This window comes from Ceratosolen solmsi, unplaced genomic scaffold (assembly GCF_000503995.2).
Source record: "Ceratosolen solmsi marchali unplaced genomic scaffold, CerSol_1.0 scaffold41, whole genome shotgun sequence".
In the NCBI taxonomy this organism is placed as follows: Eukaryota; Metazoa; Arthropoda; class Insecta; order Hymenoptera; family Agaonidae; genus Ceratosolen; species Ceratosolen solmsi.
Genome location: NW_011948424.1, coordinates 3,792,538 through 3,816,347, shown reverse-complemented (window position 1 = coordinate 3,816,347; position 23,810 = coordinate 3,792,538). Strand labels below are relative to the sequence as shown.

General features: G+C 33.1%; 2 protein-coding genes across 2 annotated transcripts in view; one reads left to right on the top strand and one right to left on the bottom strand.

The window, feature by feature from the left end:
- The first annotated feature begins 761 nt into the window (after window positions 1-761).
- On the top strand, window positions 762-1,526 carry Mrm2 (Mitochondrial rRNA methyltransferase 2). The gene has a single exon (XM_011499999.1). The coding sequence runs from the start codon at window positions 789-791 to the stop codon at window positions 1,521-1,523; it is 735 nt and encodes a 244-aa protein (XP_011498301.1). The 5' UTR covers window positions 762-788; the 3' UTR covers window positions 1,524-1,526.
- A 5,131-nt stretch (window positions 1,527-6,657) lies between these two features.
- The window catches only part of LOC105362712 (uncharacterized), a 70,606-nt gene continuing 53,453 nt past the window's right edge, over window positions 6,658-23,810 (bottom strand). Inside the window, exon 2 of the mRNA XM_011500198.1 lies at window positions 6,658-9,870. Coding sequence (XP_011498500.1) covers window positions 6,996-9,758 — 2,763 coding nt within the window. The 5' untranslated portion in view covers window positions 9,759-9,870 and the 3' untranslated portion in view covers window positions 6,658-6,995. The remainder of the gene's footprint in view (window positions 9,871-23,810) is intronic.

Sequence of the window (23,810 nt, the reverse complement as noted above, 5' to 3'; positions counted from 1 at the left end):
CCTTTACTATATTCAACTTTATATAATATTTCATGAATTATAGCACGCAATTATGAAATTTTGATTTCCTAATGTTGGATGCCTCGTCTCACTCACTAGCCATTTATCGTTACCAATAAGCATGACGCAACCGGATATATTTAGTATTTTCATGTAGCACGAACACCATTGGAATTGAATGAAGTTCGATTTAAATAAATTTTAATGTAAATTATGTAGTAATATTATTTATTAGTATTGCAATACATATTTCCTTACAATTAAACAGGTATTGAATCATTCATTTTAAATTGAATTAGAAGAGAAAAGATGTGACGATTAATCTTAACACTTAACCTATAAAAATTTATACTACTTTTAAGTAAATTATATTAATTAATATAATTATAAAGAAGGAGTATTCATTTTAATATCGTTTATAATTTAACGTAAAATGATTTTTTTTTTATTTTTTTTTTTTTTTTTTTTTTTTTTTTTTTTTTTTGTTAAAGATTTCCATATTTACGTGATATAATTTTTATTAGTTATATATAATATTATTTATTATTTATGTATAAACAATATTGTGAAATATCTTAATTGTTTTATATTGTGTTTGAATAAAATACTTTATAGTCATATGCGATTATTAAATCTATTGTATTTTAAATGGCATTAAGCGATTAAATAAAAATATACTATCAAATAATATAAACGTTTATATTTAATTTTTTATAAATATTGTGAAATCGTATCAATAAAATTACTTTATAATGGCTACAGATAATCAAAGTGCCTAGAACCTAACGATGATTGTAAGAAGATTTCATAGGATTCCAAGTTTATTATATGAAAAACCTACAAATTTAAAGAATAAAAAACTTAGTTCACAAAAATGGATACTTCGTCAATTAAAAGATCCGTATGTGGAAATGGCAAGGCAAGAGAATTATCGATGCCGCAGTGCATTTAAACTTCTTGAAATAAATAAGAAGTACAACATTCTACAGCCTGGCTTTTGTGTAGTAGATTGTGGTGCAGCTCCAGGAAGTTGGACTCAAGTCGCTGTTAAACTAACAAATTCGAATGAAAAAGTTGTTGATCAACGAAGAGGAAAAGTTATCGCAATCGATATTTTACCTATCCACGATATAGAAGGTGCAACCACTTTGGGAAATTTAGATTTTACAACTAATGAAACTTTTACAATGGTAAAAGATTGTTTAAAGCCAAAATTTGCCGATGTTGTAATGTCGGATATGGCTCCCAACGCTACTGGTATAAAAGAATTGGATCATGAAAACATTATTAAACTTGCGTATTCAGCATTCAAATTTGCAATTTTATCAAGTACATATAACGCGACGTTAATTGTAAAAGTATGGGATGGTACTGAATCGCTTGGTTTGGAAAAGGATATAGAAAAGTTTTATAAAAATGTTAAAATAGTAAAACCTGTCGCATCTAGATCCGAATCATCGGAAAAGTTCATACTTGCACGTGGTTTTAAAGGACTAAGCCCACTTTATTTGTTAAATAACTAAATTGATTATCCTGAAATATTGTAAATGTAATTAATATTAAAATTTTATTTATTCAAAGATTACAGTTAATTATACTACTAAAATAACAACTCTTTGTAACATTACAATTATTATCAATATGTTTTATTTGGAACATTAACTGATTTCGAATTTTGTTTTTAGTTTCATTGAATATACAGTTAAATACAATATGTTGCAAGTTTAATAAGACTCCCCTCATGAAATGTAGTGTACCGATGAAAAATATTCAATCATTCTCAGAATATACTTCATATATATTTTTATTTATATTTTATATAATCTTAAAAATAAATAATTATTAAGTATAATGTGATAATAGAATATGAATTTTTATAAAATTAATTATAAGCATTAACTAATAAAATGATATATTTAAATATTTAAAATACAGTAGAAAAAAAAAAACAATGTATATTTGTTAAATTATGTACATAATTTATATATAAAAACTAAGGTTCAAACTGCTTAATAACTTAGCGATTTACAATTAAAAATTTATATAATAATAAAATGTATGAATATAGTCATAATAGCCAGAACTTAATTATATCACAAAATAAGTTATTTTCAGTCATACATGAAAGTAAATCACCTATTTATTAAACATTTTATTTCAAATAAGTTTTCTTATAACAATTTATAATTAAATTATGAAAATACTATTGTTCGTAATAACGTTTACTGTTATTGATAATGGTGTAAGCCATAGATAGAACAATGAAAATGTTCAAAAGATGGTATGTAGATTTTACTTATAAAATAAATAACAATATATATATATATTAAAAAAAAAAAAAAAACGAATTTTAAAAATTGTACTTTTAAATTTTCATCTGTTTATTTTTCTTCAACTTAATTTAATGTACAGTTTATAAGTAGAAGCAATTTTAATATATATTTTTTAACATATATTTTTAACAAAATCAATTTATATTTCATCTGTAGAAGTAACCAATTTTATTCCTATTCATAGAGCCAAATGCATTTACAATTTTCTCCGTGACAAAATAAAAATGTTAATTATGATTGTTAATAATGTTATTATAAATTATAATAGTTATTATAATAATTAGTTGTTGTTGTTTTTTTTTTTATTATATGATGGGAATGCTCTACAATTCTTATCTTAAACGAAAGTCTAGCAAATGGCTTACTTTAGCCTACATTATTATATATACACAAAAAGTGAATAATACATTTATTTAATTATAAATTTAACATCTAAAATAAAATTTATATTATGAATTGCATTAAGAAAAACAACGCACAATTACGCAATATACATCAATATATATTTTACTATAAATAATACAATAATGTTTAATACAGTTACATTTAATACATCTTTATGATAGAGTTAACACTTACATCGTTATACTGTATATATACAATCTGCGTTTATATTTTTTTTCTTCTTCTTCTATGGTTTACAATAAAATTAATTAATATGTACACGAATTGACATTCATACGTTGATACATTACACAGCACATCGAGAAAAAAAAAAAAAAAAAATGAATATAAAGAGATGCAGAGTACACGCTACTGGCCGCAATGTCAATTATTAAATAATCTCACCTCTCGCTTGTGCGTGTGCGTGTGCGTGCATATACTGATTCGCCTTCCTCATTTTTTTTTTTTTTTTTTTTTTTTTTTTTTTTTTTTTTTTTTTCATTCAACTCGGAATGTCCCAATTACGGACCATGCAGCGTCTTAATTACACACTCTGGATTAATTAATTATCCATTAAACTGAGAATGTAGATAAACGGAAGTAGGAGAATATATATGAATTTGTGGACGTTGAGCAACAATAAGCTCTACATATTATTTTTCACACGCTTTACAAACAAAATCAAACAAACTATATACAATTTGAAATTTTTGCTCGCTGAAAAATAAAAAATAACTTGTCGCATCTTAAAACAATGTACGAATTGTTTATTCGAGGCTCATCATAAGTACAATTGAGGAATTGAAATTCATGGCTATTAGGGACGGTTGCATGGCCAATAATTAGCACAGCATCATTAAATGTGCAAATTTAATATTATACATGCAAGTTTCGTGATTCGGTCTTGTTATTCCTGGAAATTCCAAGCGACAGTGAAATTTTTCGCGCCTGCATCGTCGTTGTCGTAGGTGCTTCGCTCTCTCGAACACAGCAAATCAATTTTTCGTTTACTAAATATATTCGCTTTTCTATCCCTCTACTTAACAACAGTTTTAAATGCTTCTGTGTTACGCTTATAACAAAATGGATTTCTCATTTCTCTCGTTCCTTTTATTTATTTTTTATTGAGTATCGTAATTATTATGCGAGTGTAAAAAAAGTGCGTCGTCACACTTTAAAGTCACGACATTATAATAATACGTTTGACTAATCTCAAATCGGTTTATTTATACTTTACTTCATTATATTTCTATACGTTTAATAGACAACAATTTTTTTAATGCAAAAAATGGGTAAGGAGACACACACATACAATATTCGATTTCTATAAAGAGTAACAATATTTCGATGTTACCACACAACAGCGATATGACTTTCATTTATTAATAATAAACGTTGACGATATATTATATTATATATTACAATTCGGAAGAACGATCATTCGTTTGCGCATTAGCTTACGAATTCTAAAATACGTCGAGTGAAAAACGTCCCATAGAAACAGGCGTTAATATTACAAAATGCACGTTGCAAAAAACTATTTTCTCTTATCTTTGAATAATGTGGTCATAAAAAATGTCAATCGAATGTCTCAATGACGACAGAATTTTATCAAATTTTTTGTTTTTTCCAAATTGCCAAAACTCATCCACGTGTTTCCAAAGAACGATATTTCTATGAAAAAAAAAAAAAAATCTTTATCCACAAATCGTTAATCCGTTTGAAAGATTTTCACTTAAAAGTTTCGTTTATTCGATAAATACGATTGGTCTGTCGTGTTCTACAGTCTTTCGTATAAATCATTTTGCTTACATTTTGTACGTTGATCATGAACGATAATAAAGATTTTTGTTTTAAAGTTTGCTATTGACGTTTTATTTTTTTTTTATTTTTTCGGGTTTTTTTTTTTTTTTTTTTTCATAAATAGTGAGGATAATCTTACAAACTATTGAGATTCCATATTTTCTGAAAGAAAATTGTAATTTTGTTGAAAAAAAAAAAAAAAAGTTTTAATAAAGTATTTTGCGAAATAATTGAAAATATCCTATTACGAAGATATATTACTTTTAAATATCGCATCATATAATCGATAAACAAGTCACTTATTACTTTCTCTGACTAATTTATTACAATATAAATTTCGAACATGGATGATTATTAGTAATTTGTCCGTCGAAAAACAAATTTATTGTGCGTATGCGATTACAAAGTACTTTCTTTCATAGACGATAAAAGAAATATCGTGCCTTATCTTCTTTTAGAAAAGTATTCCAACTATAATTTTTACCACCGTAAGAATTAATACAAATGGGATCGAAAAAATTTTTCACAATACATCTTTTTAAGTATATATATTTTTTTAAAAGCAGAAAGCCGTTTATAATTCTAAACTCATTGCATTAAAAATGTAGCGAATATTGAAATTGAAACTTTCGAAACTTTTTCAAAGCTCGATACTTATTTACGGCAAAAAGAATTACAAAAATAATTGTAGAGAATTTAAGTTCAATATTATAATGTGAAGTACCACAAAAATTCACGGCCGAGTATCTGCTAAAAATTAAGTCCCTATAATAGATTTCATGTAATCTAACGCGATACATACATTTCAATAGATTCGCCTAATTCGACAATGACGTATTTACACATACACAACTTTGCTTACAAAGGTACGCTAAATAATTATAAATCGTAAACTTTAAAAAGCGTAAAAATTATTTCATCATACGCGTCAATTTTACGCGGAGGAACATCCGCATTCTCTCTTACCGAGCAGAATTTGCTGTCTCGGGATATGTCTCTGCCTTTGCCTATGCTTATCCCCTTCCCCTCTCCCTCTTTTACCGTCACTCTCTCTCACTCTCTCACTCTCTCACTCTCTCACTCTCTCTCTCTCTCTCTCTCTCTCTCTCTTATATATATATATATATATATATATATATATATATATATCTAATATATATAATATATATCACGCGTGTGCGTGACATTGGGGGGGGGGGATTAAGAGCGCGGATATTTACGCACATACACGATTCATATTGCGCAACCGGGCGCAAAAGTGGCCGACAACCTTTCGACTTCGAGATACTTTCCTCACATACGCGGCCGCGCGCTTTCTCTGCGAGTGCGCCTCGCGAATAAATAAATCATCGCCTTCTCAACTCTAATCGCAATGTAAGCGACACAACGTGACTCCGCTGCAACTTGAAAAAAGTATTGTCGAGAGAGAATAGTAGAGAAGAATGGATAAGAAGAGAGAACCGGTCCACTTCATTGAAGGTCGAGCTAAAAAAGTAACGGATAGGAGAAACAGAGAGAAAGAGTGAAACACAGAGAGAGAGAGAGAGAGAGAGAGAGAGAAAGAGAGAGAGAGAGATTCTTTTTAACCTCCCGTTTGCCTCTCCTTTCCTTCACTCGCTTATCTTACTTTTTCTTATTTTTGTCGAATAGGAGAAAAAGGAACGTTTATAGAACTGCGAAATAATCGGCGGATGACTTGGAAAATTCATTGTGCACTCTATTGTAATTACATATTTTACTCTTATGAAAAACGCAGTTTAAGTTAACATTCGACTATTCAACGGACTTTTTTTTTTTTTTTCCTCCCTTTTTTTTTTTTACTACGCTACGTAATTAAAATCGATCGATATTTAGATACTGCATTATGATTGTAAACGAGAGGTAGTTTTCTAACGTTAGTAAGAAAGTGACAAGGATAGCAATTTGCTTAAAAAGAAGGGAAAGGGAAGAAAAGAAGAGAAGAGAAGAAAAATTTTTCAAAATGTCACCGAGAGAAAAATTATTATAAATGTTTACGCGTATTATAAATGTTTACTCCGTGCAATTCATTAATGAAACATTAGAAAAATTCTTTTATACAATTTGATTGATAATAGTTTCCTTGAATATTTGAAATCATCATAATATAGCTACCTATGAAAATTAAAGAAAATCTTCAATTTCTTGCAAATCTACCGATAACTTCCCAATTACGATTTACTTCACAGATCTATCAGCGTCCTTGCTTCTTCGCACTTAACTCTTGGGATTATCTTCATTGATAATCAATCGGAGAAAGTAAGCAATAATCTACAAGATACACACTGAATTCTTGGCCACTTGGGCCGCTCTTCGCATAGCACGTAAAGAGCGGACAAATGCTTGCTTTATACGCCCTCGTATATGCTTATTTGGCACTGATCTGCATTAAATCACATGTCTCATCATTTTTTCGTATGAGGAGATTAATGCGAATTTCCGACCTCGTGGTCGGCTTTAATCGCCGTGAGCCGATTGGCCCAGTTGCTGAGCTAATAGCCTATTGACATCGTGCGACGACATTTCCTTGTGGTGATTAATTCTACGGCCGGGCCGCGTTGTAGCCGGCGAATATCTAATACTCGATCGATGGGAGTCATCGGGACCCCCGATGGGCTCATTGTGCGAGCCATGACTCGTCGTTGGATAGAAAGTGAGATCTCGGACGAGTGGCATTCTCGCCCAGAATCTCAATAACATTGGCTTTTGTTTCTGCTGTCGGTGATTGGCAGTGCTCGAACTCCCTTGAATTTGTTGCTGTGACTGCTGGTGTTGACGATCCATTCGCATACCGGCTGATGGTATTCGCCAATGGGTCGACAAGGGTTTCTGACGGGTAGGGACGCTGCCTTTGGTGCTTGCCGGCGAGCTATTACTATACTCCTCTCTCGAATGATAGGGCGACAATAAGTGATCCTTGTAATTGTCTTGATTATGAATACTATTTACCTCGTCGGGTGGAAATCGAACGTAGTCGTGTCGTTGCGAGGGGGTTTCGGAGTTTCGATCTGGAAACCTCACGAAAGAGTCCTCGGTGCTTTGACTAGGCATTCGTCTCAAATTCATGGACGACGGCTTTGACGATTCTGCCATTTGGTCCTTAAAGTCCGACGGGATGTTTCCATCGTTTTTAAAGAGAATCGGATCGCTATTGCTTATTATAGATAGCTTCTGGTATTTTTCATCCGGCGAATTATAACGATGAAAATTCCCAACCGGAGTATATTCTGTTTTCGATACAACATCGTCGAACTCTTCGAATGCAAATGGAGTTCCTACGACTCTTACCGGATGCGCTGGTCTTTTATTACCGTAACTCGTTGTTATACTGTGACTGCCTTGCGTCGAAAAGATTATTTTTGGCTCCGTCGTGGCATCTCGTTCCAATTCTAAAAGTTTCGTAAAGCCAGTTTTATTATCGCTCTCATTGTTTTTAATAATATATTGCGTATGATTTCTTCTGATAGCAGTCTTAAATAAATCATCGCTTATTAATTGCTTTGTCGGAAACGTCGTAGTTTCATCTGCATTGGATTCGTCCGTAACTAGTGTTGTAGGGATTTCGGTTGTTTGAGTGCTGCCGACGTCTTCCTTTGTATAATCGATTAAATCAGTATTTGCCGTGATATCGGCAACATCAAACGAATCTTGAATGTTCGTTGACGGAAACGTTGGCATCGGGGTTGTGTCCACAATTGACGTTGATGTTGCACTTTCAACGTCTATCACGGTCGTTTTATATTGCCTATGAGCCTCGTCTCGTATAATATCTCGATTCTTATGTGACATCATCATGCCCGCTTCTCCGGTTTTCAAAAGTTCATCCTCGCTTTCCTCAAAGTCACTTTCGTCTACTTCGTCCGTTGTGTCGTCATAATTATCACGATCCTCGAATTCTTGTTCAGTATGAGATTCTTCATCGATATACACATTTTCATCCGCTGGTGTATCTTGCTCATAAGTCTTTTCGGTATTTTTCATTGTACTATCAATTGAGTCCACGGCTGTTTGTGTAATTAAAGGAGCAACTGTGTGAATCGTTGTATCAGATTCGGATTTTGTCTCCTCTTCCATTGAGGACGGACTTGTATTTTCGATATGTTCGGATTCCCTATCGACTGGCGCCTCTTCAAAACTCGATGTTTTCGACAATTCTGATTGAGTTGACGTATGAAAAGGCGAGAGGGTCGGTGATAATAGCAGTACTACGGTAGGTGACGAATCATCCTGTGAATTTGTTCCATTCGTAATCTTATGAAATTCATGCCTATTAGAGGTGCTTCTCATATTATCAAAAACATCTGATCTATTTAATGTAGGCGCTAAGCCTAGTGGTATTTTATAATCTACGACATCTGTTGAAAATGTATCGTTAGCTTCGTCGATGAATTCAGCAACCGGAACCACCTCATCATTGTTCGGAATATCCTTCTTGGGCCCCGAATAAATTGGACTATCCAGAAAAAAGTTCGTGCCTTCTTCTCTCGTAGATTCCTTCTGTTCTTTTTTCGTATCGTTGTCGACTTTGTAAGCCACTGTAACTTCAGACTCTTGGCCATTGTTTTGCTTTTGATCGTTCGATTGCTGTAATAAATCCACTGAAATTGGGGGACGATTTTCTACAACTTCTCGATTAACGTTCGGCACTAGTTGCTGTGGTTTTTGGTGTGGCAACGGCTGTACCGGTTGTGCATTGGGTGAATTACTTTTCGTTGGCAATAAGATTGGTATGTTAATTTGTAATGGGCCAGTTACTTCGGCTGGTTTCTTACGATTATTCCCAAATTTACCATAAAGAGCGTTAAGACGTTTCAAGAAAAACTGCCTCTGAGCGTCTTCGTCGATTTTTATTGGCACGGGTTTGCAAGTACCTTTGCCGTCCGATGTATAACCATTCGGACAAGAAATGAGCTCTGGAGCTATGAAGATACTTTTAGGCGTAATTTTACGTAATATGTTGGCCGATTCGAGAGCCGACTGTCCGCCACTTTTATTTTCCACGAGAAGCCAAGCCTGCCATGCCAATTCAGAGGGAGATCCGATTTCTTGGTCTAAAGTTTTTCGTGGAGACGACGAGGAGGATGACAATGAGAAGGCACTAGTGCCGAAACTATCAGCAGTAGATTTACAGTAACCGGTCGACGAGATAATTGTGAAAATCATAAGGCAAAGCCGCCATGAAGTGAGGCCTTGCCTTTGGCATTTTGCGAAGCACGACATTTTCGATTAAAGTGTTTTCGAAATTCTCTCCGTATATAAGCGTTTGGCTGTAGTGTTGAGGGTTGCGTTTCACGCGTCACCTATCTACCGATGAAAGGTCTATCCGTGATGCCTGAAAACATAAAATAACACACATTAGTTATAATAAAGATAATATTTAGACAAAATTAATTGCCTATAATAATTTGCTTATTATATTAAGCATTTAATCGATAAAATATTCACATTCGAACGGAATAGATAATATATATATATATATATATATATAGTATGCCATGCAACATGATTTTTATTCATAATCGATCATATTTATTATTCTTTCTATATTTATTTCTATATCTATTTCCTAAATTGTAAATTATTTCTTAAAATAAATCATATTTTTGTTTTGGATAAAAATTATCATAAATATTGCGTAAATACATAATTGTAAGATATCATTGAAAATTGCACTGGATAAATTAAATACTCCAAGTAAATTTAAATAAAAATTAATTCAATATATTATTCAATATCGTTGAACATAGAAGATTGGTTATATCGTGGATGTCGATAATATGGCAATTTACGAGTTACGATATCGCATACCATTTATAGAAAATGCATATAACAGCGTCCTCGCAAGAAAATACAGTAGTAAGGAGGAAACCAGTCGTAAATCAGCCGTGTGTGGAATGTAACGTATATACGGCTTAGGATGTCTTATACAGACGAGCAAGAGAGAGAGAGAGAGAGAGAGAGAGAGAGAGAGAGAGAGAGAGAAAGTGCTGGTTTATAGGATAAAGAAAGAAAGACATCGAATAAGATGGAGGAATGCAAGAGTCGCGAAATAGCAGCAAGAAAGAAAGCAATACCTGGTGAAAGGAAGGCGAAAGAAAAGAGTGAGAATGAGAGAAAGAGAGAGTGTGTATGGGTGAAACATAATAAAAACAAAAGAGAGAAGGATATAAAATTAATCTTGTAAAAACCATTTATTTAAAAGTATTAAAGTAATTAGGAAAGGGCTTTTATTACTTTTTAGTGGTAAAATAAGTCTGTTTACTTTCTACAAAGAGCTTAACCGACATTCTATATATTCGAAACCGTATTTCCTACTTTCAACGAAATTTTTATAATTCCTCTCTAATCAAGAAAATACTTAATTATTTTTAGCTTTCCTTATGTATTTATTAATTTTTAACTTTATTTACATTTAATAATATATAGTTGTAATTCGATTGCCTATTATATGGAATTTATACGTATGTTATAAAAATAATAAATATTACATATACGAATAAATCAATAAAAATATCTAATTTCAATTTTAATTTAACACGAAAATTCTCTGGAGACAAATATATATTCACTCACACCATTGATAAACACTATTAAACATCTAATACATACTTCTGTTTCTAAAAATAAAGAAATAATTGTAATTAATAATTCGAATGTAAAATATATGTAAATTATTGAAAATGAATTTTGATAACATTTAATAAGCAAACGAGTAATTAAGTTATAAAAGAAAAATACGTTATTAAGAAAATTTATTTCTTAATGTAGATAAAAGGTATACATGAAATTTCTTTTCGAGTATAATACTATATATATATATATATATATATATATATATATATAATTGCATTTGGATTTTATTGTAAATTGAATATTTAAAAATATATTAAAAAATTTGATATTCGGTACAATCGTAGAATAGAGTAGCATCTTAAAATTGCAAATGAATTTATAACATTTCATCGATCTAATAGATTTGATATTAATATTTCACATGTACATTATAAATATAAATTAAATAAATAAATAGTAAGGAGTATCGCCATAGACTAGCTACTTTGTTAATAAATTAATTTTGAGTTACGATAGTGGCGCAAGTTTCGAAAGCATGAAGAATCAAGAAAGCCTCTCGAATAAGTAAATATATTATAAACCGATCAACTATTAATTATATTTATACGATAAATATCAATGTAGAGAATAATTAAAAAATGTATATACATAATTTATAGTTTACACGAGTATATCGAATTTTTACTCCAATTTGTGATTTTTATAGAATTTATTTTGCATTAGTACAAGCTAGCAATAAATATATACACGTTACCCGCTTCGATAATTATAACTATCTAATGGCATATAAATTATATATATATATATTTTTTTTTTTTCTTTACATAATTTACACATGCTATATATCACTGGACTATTACGTTCACAAATACATTACGTTATAGGTGGTCGAGGCAACAAAATGCAGGTTAAAAAGTACTATAAATTATAATTAGTTATATATAGTCTTGTAATAGTTATGAATAAAGTTAAAAGATTACAGTAATATTTTATAATAATCGTTTGAGGGAACGAATGATGAGAGGATGAGAAAAGTAAAGAGCATAGAACGAAGAGTAAGGAAATGATACACGAAATTGTACATTAACAATAAATCATTTATGAATTTACATCACCCATGTAAATGGATGTAGTACATAAAACATTATAAATATTTATAAACAAAATATAAGATCATTGTATTGATATTGTAATAAAACTTGCCTCGCACGATGATTATTACATTACAGTTTTGGAAATTGAGTGTAACGATTTTGCTCGAAAATATTCGTATTCATCATTCATTGTTAGGTGATGCTAACGCGATATTTTATAAATGCCGTCCTACCATGTCCCCTTAGCCTCTATTATATTCAAATAAACAACGATCGCACAATCGAGGCTCCGATTATCGACATTTCTGCATTTACATACTACGGTTCAACGACTTGGATCACGTTCAAGGGATTAGACCTCGAAAGAAAAGTTTACGAACCAACCATATTATAAATGATTCATAAATAAAAAGGAAAACGGAGGACGACAATGTCAGCGCATTGAGCGTAATTGGCTATGGATAATGTGAATTGAGGCGGAGTACTCAACTGTTTACCGATTACTGCACATCGCGGGCAGTCGGTGCACGCTTGACCACTTCTCCAGCGTCGCCAATTAACAGGTCATGTTTGACTGTTCGAAACGACTCGCGTATTCGTTTGCGAATTCTTAATCGCACGGATCGACGAACAAGAACACCGCGAATCCAGACGCGCGAGCGAAAAATAAACGAGCGCTCGGACGGAGGAAAAATGAAGATGCGAGCGAAAATAAAAATAAACCTCCTTCTTGTTGGCGAGCTCACGAGCGCTCTATCGGCAGTGCACATCGCTCTTTCTCCTGGCTGGGCTGCGAGTGCGACCTGCCCGCAAGGACATTAAGCGTTCTGTAGCTTAATCGGCCGTATTAAAACGTGTTTAAGAGGTGAGCGCGATAGGGAGGGACGGGAGAGGATCGCGAGTGAGAGGATCAAGGAGCGAAGAGGCTGTGCGCACTTGGCGCCTTGGAGAAAACGACGCCGCACAGGGAGAGGGCCGAATGTGTACAGAGCGCAAGAGAGTGATATATATATATATATATATATATATATATATATATATATATAGTACGAGAGCGTGTGAGCGAGAGAAAGAGGGAATGCGAAGGGCCAGGTAGAAATAGGAAAGGAAGATGTAGACTGTTGACGATCCTTTTATTTGGAACGACCATTACCTCCCGTGGGCTTTCATACGTCAGCCTTTCTTTACGTCAATAAAATCAGAATCAATGATAAGACAATACGTTTGAATTATATTTCTATAAGATGGTTTTGAATTAACATGCCGAGAAGTCGGAAATTTGCTGTTAATAACAATTGGCATTCGAGAATCGTAGGACCAGAGTTAATTGTTCGTTACTACCAATCGACATATCACACAGCCTCGTACTATTTAATTATTTATTTATTTATTTATTTACTCGCAATATCCCAATTTCTTTATCATTATACCCGATGACAATTAAACGATGATAATTTGTAAATATAAATGAACCATTACGTTCGTTTGGGTTGTTTGAATCGTTTGAATAGTAGTGAATTTAAATCTAACGATAAAATTGTCTCATAATAAACAATTTATCGCACTTATATTGTACGGAACTCGAAAATGTTCCTTTCACTTCAAGTGGCAATATTTTATTAAATGTCCGATGATGAAAAAAGCCCTTCATTAAGTATTTCACAAACCTGTTAGGTTTACATTAATATCAAAGTAACTTTTTAACTTACATTTATTTACAAATAAAGTGGGCTTCATTAAGCTTCGTTATAATTTTATTATTTATTTTTATGCGAGTAAACTATCGAAAGGCAAATTATCTTAATGTAACGGGGCGAAAATTTATAAATAACGGCTTTCGATGAGTAAAAGTGTCTTTTAAAATGTATTCAATAAGCGTCGCTGTAACAATGATCAAAGTACTATAATCTTCTAGATGCAGCTATGAGTGAAATTGTTATAACGAAATGATCGTGAGACTTATCGAAGCGATGGATTTATAAAGCCAAAGAATGGACGATTGGCCATTATAGTTGCCATTGTTTCAGGATGCGGCAGATAATAGACTCGTTGAACGAGATAAAAAGCATCAAATGGGGGCCAATAAGGAAATGATAGAAATATGTAATAACAATGGGAAAGACAGAGGGAAGCCCGCATAAAAGAATACAACAAGAAACAACGCGTGGAATATCAAGTTGTCGAGCTATCTGTCGGGGCTTATCTGGTTTTCAGAGAGCAACTCGCTCGAGGATAAAAAATAGTTGTAAATGCGCGTAGCGACTGCCTTTTTTACCAGCGGAGATATAAGCGATCGGCCGTATAAATCTAACGGTCTGACTTTTTCTTTTTTCTTTTACTTTTCTTTTACTTTTCTTCTTCTTCTTCTTCTTCTTCTTCTTCTTCTTCTTCTTCTTCGTATTCGTCTTCTTCTTCTTCGTCTTCTTCTTCTTCGTCTTTTCTTTATACCGGATCCACTGCACTGCGTTACACAATACGTCGGTAAGGTGAGTGAGCTGCATTTACGAATTCAAGCGACGTTTGTATTCCAATTAGATTCACTTGGTACGATTTCCTCTATTGCATGCTACGATGCAGAATTTCGTTTTAACGACTACTACTCCATCGATTTTATGAACATTTTGGCAATTTGATCTTCTACTGGTACTTCATTGGTATTTTTCTCCACGAGTTCAGTTTCCGATTGTCGACATTTGATTTAGATCTTTTCCCCTTACTTTAGAATAGGCAATATCGATCGTTTGCTTCTTCTCGTTAAGGAACTTTTCGATCAATCCTACCAGATTCGTCTTTAAATGAGTAAAAAAGAGATCGTTATATATTATTAATATACATGAAGTCTACGATCAACCCACTTACTTTATAAAACAGTATTGTACATTAACATTAAAATAATGATAATGTTCTTTATGCAAAAGTGAGTAAACAGTTGCTTTATTTATCAAATTAATAATTTGTATTTCAGTACATGTGCTAACGTTACTCGGTAGAATCTATTTCACAAGCTGTTTACTATAAAATATAATTTCATTCACATACATCCACTTATCAATAATACTTATGAATATTATTAACGTTGTCGAGATATCACTAATAGACACGACAACTAATTATTCAGAAGTATGTTGCAATTGAGAGAAATTTTTTTGCTCCTGCAACATTATAAACTATGTAAGAAAAACGATTGTCATAGTTGTTTAATTAATTATGTTAAAATTCTTGTAAATAGTACATACGATCATAATGCTTGTTATCATCGATTGGCGCTAATGGTATGAATTCTTCCATCTTACAAAATAATTTTCTACACAAACATATTTTCAATAAAATAAATTATGGTATCGAATCAATCATTAGCATTATGATAAAGAAAAAAAAAAAGACAAAGGTATATTTGATAATTATCGAGTAAAGTACTTTTGACATGTGAAATAAAGCTTTGACATAAGTCTTGTGATGCATTGATATTTCACTGGAAAGATTAGTAAATCTCATATTATATATTTGTGACACGTAGTGCAAAATGCGCAAAAAAAATTTTGTAATTTCTCTTATCGACAGCCTCGCATATGTGAAAAAATCAGAACGAGTAGTTGCTGGTTACGAAGAAACGTTATATATACAATAAAACCTATCGATAATCGCTATCGTCATCAACTCTTTTGTGCGGTTTCCTCTATTCAAAGAAATTGCAAAATGACCAGCCAATCGTGGAATGGCATTTTCTATTTGAATTTTTATCGATAATATGTAAAGTGTATTGGTGAAATTCATATGAACAATATTGTTACACGCATATAAAGGAGAATTATTCTGCCGATTTCTTTAGTAAATTTCAAGTAAATTATGCATTAAAATCTTTGAATTCCGTGGACACGTTTTTTTTTTTTTTTTTTTTTTTCAATTGAAATGTTTTGAGTAAATGCTTAAACTTAAATTTGCGTGAAAATCATGATTAATTTCTTTGCATTTGCATTACTTATGAAAGTAACTTTATTAAGCAACGATTGATCGAATTTTTTATGCTTGAAACTAGCAAATATTATATTATAAATATTTAATTGTACGTGAAACATTGAGAAAATGTGCGATTAAATGTTATTTAATGTTATTGATATGGTCAATAGTTTATCGATTTTCATGTTTTAGATGAAAATAAATCTTATTCAATTAATGTTAAATTAATATACATACAGTCGAGAATTTCTGTAACAAAAAATATAATCTCTAATTGTCATTTCACTTTATATTATTGAATTTATCAATACCACAAACATCGAAGGGTAAGAATACCGTATTAAAAGTAATTTTACATGCCATTACAATTTATCATAAATACAGTGTTTTATGTAGCGACGTGTGAATAGGCGTTTCAATTATAAAAAAAAAAAAAAAAAAAAAAATAAAAAAAAAAAATAACGAAGAAAAAAGTTTAAACAATTGAATAAAGCATTAATTTATAATTACAGTTCTAGCAACTAATTTTGCGGATAAGAGTAGCCGAGGAAAGAGAAACTATCGTGAAAAGTATAACACAAAGATTCATGATTATTCTATATTATTTGATAATACATTCCATTACCTTACATATTTATCATACATAATCTAAAAAATTTCAAAGCTATAAAATAATTGTACTACATTAGTTCCTAACATACTGCTCTATAATAGTTCTATATAATAGTACTATAGCAGCTCCTATGCATTATAATAATAAGTATAATAGTTAGTTGTAAAATGTAGAATTACCATGGGAAAGTAGAACGGATTATATAATTACATAATTTTGTATTAAATTAATTGCTATTTTTGTCCTACTTTCTATTCAACAAAATTATTGGCACTTTTATGTCCTTAAAGTGAATTTTACATTACTTTCCTTGTTCAATTAAATGGCTCTATATCGACACGATTTCATTTTAAATTAATGTAAATATTAAATAATTTTTTAAATATAAATTATCAAGAGGAATAAGAATTACTCAAATTTAACTTAATGCACTTTATCATAAGAGTTTTTTTTTGTATTTCTTTTTATATAACTTTTCATTTAACATTGTTTATTGGCTATCAGCTTAAAAAATACTAGTTATTGTACTATTTTAAAATAAAATATCGTAATTTAAAATGGGCATTATATAATCATAAATAAGCACACGCATTCGTATTAGATAAACGTATACAAGAATACAAGAAATTTATCGATGTCCGCAATGTAAACGTATAGAATATTGTAATTAGAATAAATTGGCAAAAAATTTCGCTCTAATGTAATTGGAGAAAAGCTTTGAAGATGAGACGCAGAGGGAGAAAATTAATGGCTACTAATCTAAATCTATGCGATCATTTTGATATTCCGATGCCTTTGTCTCTCTTATAAATTTAATAACCTTAATTCGTAGCAAAAGTTATAATTGAGATGAAATTATCTAATAAGTATAAGGTGTTTCGCCAGCATATTCTCCTGTTAAGTCGTCTAAACTGATGGATCTACTTCAATCGACTTTTCATTTATACTTAATAATACTACACAGTGAGCACTCGTCGACGATTATTGCATCATTAAAGGAACGCTCGCGTGATCGGAGGAGCATAACGTTGAATAATACATTAAGAGAGATAAGCTCTCGCGCACAATTAATCGAATCGAATCACTTCACCTAAAATTATTTCTTCTTAATTGAAAATCTGATAGGAGTCCTTTCTTCGCCGTGGTTGTTCGTTAACACCGCCCCCCCCCCCCCCCTCCGCCCCCCCGTCCCGTCACCCTTCGCCACCAAAAAACCAGTCTCCCAACGACATCCCTCGTCGAATGTGCAAATGGACGGGCGAAGGATCTCGTGGACGAATTTAGCTTATCACGGGTGCGCCAAGTCCCGCTAGACATCAGGCTCCTTCTTCAATATATTTCTTCGACCGCGAAGACCACGGCGCACCGTCTATGTCAATGCGTTCGTCGCCTTTGGGTCTTCATCGTGCACGTTCATCGGCGCCAGGGAGAATGGCGGTAAGCTTCTCGCGAATCTTCTCCCTCTCTCTTGTCCTCGCGGATGCCGGCCACGCGTGTCGCACGCGAATGCCTCGTGCTTCGCTGTCGCTTTAGTGACTGCGGCGGCAGCAGCGGCGGCAACGGCGGCGGCGGTGATGGAGGCGGCGATGGTGGAGGCGGCGGTGGAGGCGGTGGTCGAAGCGGTGGCGACAGTGGTGGGATGGAGGGAGGGAGGGAGGGAGGTGTGTGTGTGTGTGTGTGTGTGTGTGTGTGTGGCGAAGGGGAGGTGTACTTGCACACCGACCGTTGCTTCCTGTACTTGCATCTTGCGGTGCAAGAAATGATTAAGATATTTTACATTTCGTCTAGAGTCGCGCTCCAAGCGGCAATTGACATTGGCTTGGATGATCCCACGGACGATCACGAGTCGCAACTTGATTGAGCTTGAGGGCAACTTACGTTTACGATCTCGCTAGTCTGCTCCTCAAACGACGAAGCTAGGAATTCGAATTCGTTGCCTAGGTATGTATGAATAGAGTTAACTTTCAATGGGGAGGGGGGGGTGGGTGTGTGGGGGGGGGGGAGCATCCTGGGCTGCGCGATTGCTGCGATTGGTGGTACATTCACCTTCGATGGCATACACTTATGAGTTATAATAAATTGTCGGGTATTCTTTTCATTCCGGTTTTACAAAAGATATTAGCATGCAGCAAAGAGTCATCACAAAGAGTGCTGATTTCGTTGCTAAATTTCATAGGAAAGGTACGTCATGGTGAAAGCAGCTCTAGCTTTCAATCGAATATCTAAAGCGATTATCTAAACCGAATATCTAAATTGAAAATTTGCTGGACAAAATTCTTTAAAATGAAATAATTCATAATGGATATTTGTATTGATTTTGAAAAGGCGTTCTCGCATATCTCGTTGTGCGCTAAATAAATAAAAGAAGATTAATTCGTAAATTTTGTTCACTGTGAACGCACGACAATTGAAAAATTTAACTTCTATAGGCGAAAAAAATTGCACTTATTCGTCAAGGCTACGCATTCATTTTAATGATATGTTCATCTTTATGAAAATGATGCAGTAGTGCGTGTGTCTGAATCTTTAAAGCAAACAAGGATGTTTTAAAGATTTCAAGGATGAATTCACCAATTGTTGTGAGTTCAACTTTACATGTTAACGAGCAAATAGTAGCTCAAATATAGTAAATAGGAAGACGCAAAACGACTTCACAATGTGGCCGAAACAATTTTACTTTATAATTCGACAATCAAACATTCTAAAAAAAAAATTCAAGACATCATTTCTTCACTATTTTAAAGTAGAAAGTTAACATATATTATGAGCTTATTAGATGTATCTATCACAGTTGATCATCTGTTGATTCAATAATTTTTCAATCCTATGAAACAGATTCTCCAAATGTAATGTAATATTTTGTCTGAGCCATACTTTTAATGCTTTCAGATTATAAGAATATATTACAAAAATGGGTCACACTCGCTTGTAAATCTTAATGTAAAATCAAGTACACATTTGAGATACCCGTTACATTATTAAATTCTTATATCTTGAATCTTTATCTTCCATTAGCACGTGATGGATTTTTTTATAATAGTTTCTACAATGTTGATTTTAAGAAACCGTTTAGAACGTTCGTCCTATGTGCTAATAAGAAGATTTCGGCAATTACCAAACCGTTTATAATCTTTTTCAACATACGATATATGTTTATTGTAATATTTATCCAATTAGATTTTTAATAGATCGCGACCTTTCTACTAAAGTAGCTTCTCACTCAATACGGAATTTATAAGAAAAATATTTTTCTTCTCTTGATTATTTCATTAATACTCGGAATATTTTTTTCATGATTTATATAATTATAGTGAATCGTTCTTTATATATCGTTACCGTACTACACAATACATATTGTTAATTGTTATTTTTATTATTTATGTTGCAATATCTTTCAAGTGTATTTATAAATTTACAAATTATACAAATTTAATTATCAACTAACATCGGGCATATTTATTCATTGTATGAATAAATAAAATTAAAATATTTGTTAAAAAGTGTTCGTGTTAACTGAATAGTATATAATTAATGTGTGCGTCATACTTTTCATTCATAATTATGGCGACACGCCTAGTATCTAGTAAAGGCAAAATATTAAATATACGCATGAAATGTAGATAATACTGTATAATTTTTTTAATTTCTTTTTTTTTCCTCTTTTATTTATTATCATTATGTTTTTTTTTTTTTTTTTTTTGTTTTTACTAAAATATCCATCTATGAGTCGAATTACATGGATGATATATAAAAGTATAGATTTAAAAGTATGTTTATTCTGCTCTTTATACGTAGTAAACATAAATATGCATGGTACTATTTATTTTTCATAATAATTTCGAGTACGTTTGTCGAATTTTTGTTCTATAGATTATTATTATACGAGTTTCGTCATAATAAAAATTTGAAACTTTAATAATCGAGGAAGTTAATAATGTCAACGACACGTCTGAATGACAAATTTATTTTAAAAATTAAGAAAAAGAAAAATCATAAACACACATGAAATATCCTTGATAGTGTTGTATGTATGTATGTACGCACGTACGTATGTACGTATGTATGTACGTATGTACGTATGTACGTATGTATGTATGTATGTATGTATGTATGTATGTATGTATGTATGTATGTATGTACGTATGTACGTATGTATGCCTTTCAAATGATAAAAATTCAAGGAGCGAATATATTTGCTTCTGCGAAGCGATGAAAAGAATGCCTATTAAATTCTCACTTTCAAGTGAAACGATAAAACGCGTTTTACATCAATTCGTTTCATATGCCACATTTTATAATGGAAATTGTTTAAAAGTTATTAGCACAATTTGCTTTTTCATTTTATAATAAAAGTATTAAAGTCATAATTGCGGTTAAAACGAGGGATATCATTACGACATTTATCGTGCGAACGAACATCTAGTTACAACAATCTTTGTACTTCTTACAAAGTAAGAAATGTTATTATTGCATGCTTGTTGATTTTAATTTAGCAATTGGTTTTTTGTTGCAAGCCTAATGAAAATTGCGTTAAATTTGCGCGTACAATTTATATTGATAATGAATTTAAAAACTCTTGATAATGAGCTTGTATACGTAAGTTTATTTGTGCTTATTTCTATTTAAAGGCGCAAGCAATATAATACCTTATTTAAGAGCGTAATTGTAAGAAATTTGAAAAATGCTAATACAATAGTAAATACAATAAATATCATATATTTTTACACTTCTACTTTGATGCGTTAAAACACATTTTAGATATTATTAGCTTGATCAGAAAGGGGAAAAAGGGGCTATTAATTTCAGAATCTAATCTACGATCGCAAATATCAGATAAATCAAATGCTGAAGGTTTTTCTTTAAATATAAAAATAGTATATAAAAAAAGAATCGCTCGGGCGCCTAAATCAATTTCTAAAAGTTTTAACACTCATTCTTAATTAATTGTTCGCCATTATTATATTGGATTAATGTGAGCCACATGATGTAATGTAATGTTCGAGAACCCGTAATTACAAAGTTATTGATAGAAGTAAAATCGTAAAAAAAACCAAAAAAAAAAAAAAAAAAAAAAAAAACAACAACAACAACAACGAAAGAAAAAAAAAGACTCATTTGTATTCGTGATGATTAAAGAATAAAATTTAGTAAAAGTCTTTTGCCAGATAATGTCATGACAATGCGGATATCGACACGGTAGCATTAAATATCCATTTCTAACGTCGTTATATTTATTTTTATGCTTTTAATGCTTCTGACACGCTAACAATAACTTACTCAAAGCGAAGGGCAATTTATTAAAACGTCGGTATTTTCAAAATGCGCTTCATTCACGAGGAAACCTAATAAATTAAGGGCAATTTAAGTTGAAATCACGTCATGAAGGAGAAGACACGAGAATAATAAATGTCGCTAGTGCGCAGTCGCGGACGATGCTAGGAGGCAAATTAGAATATCGTTTGTTATTCGGCAGCTCCGCATAAAAGAGGGACAAATAGGCAATTCGTCCTGAATGCGAGCGTGGCTTGCTCGCCGATTATAAGGAAAATGGCCGAGCGACCACGGAGATGATGTTGGGACGCGAGCGGAATTCCGTGGGCTCCATTGGCCAACTCGCGGGCGCCCAAAGGGTCGGCGCTAAGCTTGGACAGAGGCCAAGGAGGTTGCGAGCGCATATAGAAGTGAAAAATCGCGGCCGTAGCGAGAGTCGACGTCGGGGCGGGCGCATTTCGTCTTTGAGGAGTCGCCGTCCTTGTGTTTGGCTTGCCTCCACCAGCGGGGCCACATCGCCAATTGGGGCCTCGAGACCGCATGCACGAGACACATAAGCATAAGCGTCGATACTCCTCGGGGATGGATTCGGCGTGCTGATACGCCAGCCATTGTCTAGAACGGGGACAACCGCTTTCAAGCTGGATTTATGAGTATTTTATCATTCGCGGGCGTCCAGCTGATTGGCACAAAGGGGACCGCGACGCCGCGGCAGACGGCTATTTAGCGAATCGGGATGATGATGGACTTGGCTTGGCATAACGCTATCGAGCTTAGCTTCGCTTTTCTCGACTTTGTCGCACTTTGCCAAATATTTAAGATGCCTGTGTTTTCGACCCGGAGATTTGGCAATGTTCGGGAAAGATTAGCGAATCTGCAAGCCGCTCGCCGGGAAAATCTATTTCTGAGCGCGATCGAACATTCTAGCCGACTTTTGCATTAATTCGCTAAAATCCTTGAGATGGAAAGTCGTTGGTAATTGACTGAGATCTCTTCTTAATGCTTAAAGTAAAACGAATAAATATCGATGAATGTTTTTATATTTGCCTTACTTTATCAATTGCATTATTTAGGCAATATCACTTGCTTTAGAATATTGTAGAAATTGAAGAGAAGCATTTTACTAATAATCGCAATTGAGAATGAGAATTTCCCCAAAATAGAGAAATCGTTTAAAAGAGATGATAGGCAGTGACGGAAAATCTTGAATTTTACTGGTGAATTAAAGTGGATCGTAGCTTATTGTAGCCTTACCAATCGAATATAAAAATTGAAGGCCTTGCACTCGTATATCCTACCTCTTATCTTCGTTCTTCATCCTTCTCCCTACAGCTCGACGAGGTTTCGACGGGAAAAGGACGAGATAGATAGCTAAAGAGATAGTTAGATAATTAGATAGATTGATAGATAGACGCGTAGACAGAGATAGAGCAATAGATTGCGTGAGTGGGTGACGGGGGATGGGGATGGGGGGGGGGGGGGGGGGGGGGGGGGGGGGGGGGGGGGGGGGGGGTAAGGAGGAGGTAGAGCGATGGTTCGCGCGTTCACATCTTTAAATCATTCTCTTCTAAAGTGCTCGTGAGACTAATGGGTCGAGGTGTTCGAGAACGGACGCCTACCAAGCTTCTCTCGCCTACCATCTCATCATTCTCCTCTTGTTCCTCGCTCATCCTCCCTTGGCCGGCTTTATGTATCATCGAGTGACAATTTATCAATCGTCACCGAATAGAAAGTTCTCTGGTAAATTTTTCTCCAAGGCTGGCC